Source organism: Halyomorpha halys, unplaced genomic scaffold (assembly GCF_000696795.3).
Source record: "Halyomorpha halys isolate HHAL.00 unplaced genomic scaffold, Hhal_1.1 Scaffold662.1, whole genome shotgun sequence".
NCBI lineage: Eukaryota > Metazoa > Arthropoda > Insecta > Hemiptera > Pentatomidae > Halyomorpha > Halyomorpha halys.
In genome coordinates this window covers 182,417-186,835 of record NW_027111704.1, presented here as the reverse complement: position 1 = coordinate 186,835, position 4,419 = coordinate 182,417, and the positions used below count along the sequence as shown (strand labels likewise).

The 4,419-nt window shown below is 29.6% G+C and overlaps 1 protein-coding gene across 1 annotated transcript in view; it reads right to left on the bottom strand.

The window, feature by feature from the left end:
* Nucleotides 1-3,296: 3,296 nt before the first annotated feature.
* LOC106685136 (uncharacterized) overlaps nucleotides 3,297-4,419 on the bottom strand; it is a gene marked incomplete in the record, with an annotated part of 36,990 nt that continues 35,867 nt past the window's right edge. The window contains 1 exon segment of the mRNA XM_067049730.1: nucleotides 3,297-3,578. Within this exon segment, the coding sequence (XP_066905831.1) occupies nucleotides 3,339-3,578 (240 nt within the window).

Genomic DNA, 4,419 nt, shown 5'->3' with positions numbered 1-4,419 from the left:
TAGTAGATGATTGATAACAATAGAAGTAGATAGTAATTGATTGTTAACAATAGAAGATGAAACATAATATTATAGAGGTGAGAATTATACAAAATAAATGACAAAAAAAATTAAAAACAGAAAGTGTTCAAGAAATAATCATAATAGAAATGTTAATGATGAGTAATAGAATTAACATTATAAGGGATGGTGACTAAAGTAATGAAAAACAATTTAAAATGGATAAAACATGCACAGTAATATGGATAAGTTAAAAATATATATATAGAATGTCTGGAAAAAATTGAATAAGGTAGAAGCGTTATAGAGAATGGGGAAAAAAAATAAAGAGAAATATTAGAGAAAGAAATTTTTCTATTATTTTTTAAAAAAATAATTTTTTGTTTGTGTATTTCTTACTGATCGCACCCCCATCTTCTCATATTAATCTACAGTCAACTATTAACGCTTCATTAATTTTACTTCTGTATTATTTACATAAAAACCAGTAACTTCATACTTGAAATTGTGGGTTACCTAGACACCACACTTAAGTTAACTGTATTTTAATATGCTCCATTATAAGTAAACCCGGGTTTGAAGTGTTATAAGTAATCATTAAACTGTAAATAACATGATAGTGATCATAAATTTTAGATGTGTCTAAAGGGTCTATTGAATTATATGTTATGGGAATAGTATTCATCAATGGAGTGAGGTATTATTTTTAAAAAAATTGTTATCAAAACTGTGGTTTTTAAAATTTAAAAAAAAACAACACTGTTTTCAAATTTTCAGTAAATCTAAAAATTAATTTTTTTCCTATGAAAATTTTAACCAGGTGTACACTTCTAATATTCTTAAATGATCAAAAAATTGACCATAATTCTGGAATCCTAAGACCAACTTAAACCAAATTTTGAGTATTACAGTTTCCAGTTTGCTAAATCACTATCTGCCATCATTTTTGGCATAATCAAATCTGTAAGTTACTCGATTATATGACTATTTTCTTAATAATACAAAATATTTTAAAAATTTGAGGAAAAAATGGTCAGAGGTGCTTTCAGTAATGATACAAAAATGAGTAAGACTTATTTATTTGTGCTGATGTTTAATTTGTTCACTATTTATATATTTTCAATTATTACTTACAGAGTTTACTATGCGTTTCAATTAATTAGTTAGTAATTTCAATTACTCCCACACTTTTCATTATGTTTATTTCTTTATTTGCACTAGCACTGCCTGATTTTTAATAACTTTTTTTATCATTTATTTTATATAAATCTTACCTTTACAATATTTTATTTTATTGTAGGAAGATAGTCTGGGTGGCGGTCAATAAAGGTATCAAAATAGTAAAAGAAAATTATTTATTGTTAACCAATATTTCTTCCCACTTTACAGGGCTTTATACGAGTATTCCAGTATATTTTCTTCTATTAGTATTTTTTTTTTCTTCTAAGCCCCATGGGTGCGTGGGGTTAATGCCATGATGAAAATGGGTTGAAGGTACCCTCTCTTTTTTTTTTATAGTGTAGTCTGTATTTTGTGTCAGTCTGTCGGTGATGGGGCTCACCAGGTTTATTGAATCAAATAATTTAGTTTCTTGTACTCAGCCAAGTCTGTGTCTGCCATCTTTGTGGCCGTCCTGTCGGTGTCAGTGTCTTAAATAATGGATTTTGTATAGTACTGAAGGATGTCAAAAAATTTGATGTGTCTCGTCGATATAAATTCTGTCATAGTCGGTAGTTCAAATTTTGTATGTATATGGTCTGTCTTTGCTCTTTGAAGTGGAGCATGCCTCACTATAGACCTCAGTATACCGCTCTAAAACTGTTGGAGCCTCTTGACCGTTGAAGGTACTATGTTGGTCAGCATAGGTGTTCCGTTGAGAAGGGCTGGCCTCAGCACACTTTTGTAGACCATTAATTTGAGGCGGAGAGAAAGATTAGGAGAAGTTAGCAGGTGGTTAACCCTGTAAGACTTGGTCCTAACCTGCTCTTCTTATTACAGGTGCGAGCTATCATCAGGTGTCTGTTAAGGGTGACACCTAGATTGCTATGCTGTCTGCTGGTCTATTCTCGTACCCTGCCACCTTATAAACTTTAGGGAGAGCATACTTATTCTTCTGAAGTCTTTAAGCTGGCAGGGTACAAGAATAGACCACCAGGCAACATAGTTTATCTTCTATCTATTAGTATTATCTACTATCTACTTAATTTATTGTTATATTAATTCAAATTAATTTATTTTTATATAAATTTTTTCACCCTCTCGTAACATTTCCTCTTAAAAAAAAACACTTAATCATTCTTGTAACGGCTTTTTTAATTCAGAGTTTGGCCGTCATTAGTGCAGTATCCATTAGGTGTTTGATTTTCCAGCTAACAGGTTCGTTTTTATTATTTTTTTTTTCTTTCTCCTTTCCTTATTTATTTTATTCTCTCCCCTTATTTTCTCCACTTTTATCCATTTTCCTTACCCGCGTTATTAGCTTTGTATACTTTACTTATATTTTGCCTCTTTATCAACTATTATTGTTACATATATTTTCTTCCTCTCAATTTTCATTTTCTTTTCATATTTCAATTTTTAAATTATTAATAACTAATATGTTCATACTTCTTTGCATTATATATCTTCATTTTTATTTTATTTCCTTAATTATGTTATTTTACCCACTTTTTCAATTACCTATGTATACATTTTATTTCCCGCTTCTCTCATCACTTCATTTTATTAATTCTATTTTGTAAAATTATTCATTTTATGTGTAAAATTATTCTGTTTATACTTCTTTTTTATTTTTTTTAATTTTTCTATTCTTACTGTGGTTGTTATCTTGTTCTGTTTTTAGCCCTGAAGAAGGCTAGAAACGTTGGCACAATAAAATAGGTTAATTCAACTTATTTGTGTTTATCATTGGCCGCACCCCCAACCATCTTCTCCTTGTTCGTCATCCACGGTCAACTATCTCTCATAATTATTGTTATATATATATTTCCAAGTTTGTTTGTTATTATTTTATTTTTATTTTTCTCTGAATTCAGGTTGTTATCTCACTTTTATTTTTAACCTCTGATGAGGGCCTGAAATTCAAGTTGACGTATCAGTACAAATAAATACGTTTTACCTATTTATTTATCATTACTAACTGCACCCACCGACCATCTTCTTCTCATATTGAATCTACTGTCTAATATTCCTCATAACTAAAGAAGAAAGAGGGGGGAGCGGAATTTTTCTAAGTTTGTTTAAAACAATAATTCAATCTTTCACCCACCCCACCTCTATCCTTGATTAAAGCAAAATAATTTAAAAGTATTTATTGAGTCATTCAATTAGCATAAGTATTAGTCTTTTTCTTGCATTTCTTCTTGCACTTCCTCTTTTAGTTCGTCCTGTAATTCTTCCGGAATATACTCCATTGGCTCTTCTGGTAGTTGTTCATATTCCCCCCTCATCTGCCATTGATCTTTGACTTTTTGGGGAGGATTATAGTGGAACAATTTGAAAACCTGTTCGTAATCATCTAACACGTCGTTCACCATTCTTCTAATTCTTATTAATGTCATCTCTGACAATTGATATCCCTACAATACAAGACAATATTTTAATTATGTATTTTTTTTTCTGGAAAGGTTATATATTATGAAAACATAAATTAGTTTGACATAGTGAAATTCATCTTCCTTATTAAATTATTGGAAGATTGCTGATCAGACTTGGGCAAGTATGAAACCAATAGCTAAAGTTGCCATGGTTACAATATTTATTTATCAATGATTCATTCATGAATAAGGGTCGTATCCATGGCGATTTTTGCCCATCTCTGTTATTGATTGATTATGTGTAGTATATATAATAGGAAGATGGTCCGGTCCGGGTGCGGTCAAAAGAGCTCAAATAGTAATTAACTATTAATGTGCCAACGTTTTGCCCCACTTTGCAGAGCTTCATCAAGGCTAAAGAAAAAATCATCTAAAATAATGTAACAAATTCAAATACTGGATAACACGAAATAAAAATAAACTAAGGTATGGCTCAAAATGATTTAAAATATGTGAAAACTTATATAAAAATTAACAAAGTAAATTTTTAATAATAACATCTATACAGAAAGTTTAAATTAACAAGAATTACAAAAAAAAAAAAAAAAAAATGAATTTGGTAATAAATGAAAACGAAAATAGGAACAAACGAAAAAGTAGATAACAGAGAAAAAAAAATACAGTTCACACTAAAAGACAGAAAATATGAGAAATAAAAATAAAACAGCACTGTTTAACCTATCGCTTTGAACAGCCCTGCAAAATGTCGAACATTAAATATAATTATAAACTACATTATAACTAAAAAAAAAACATTATAAACTATTTTTTCTTTTTTGACCGCATCTCTGACCATCTTCTTATATTTAAGTTTTACGGTCAA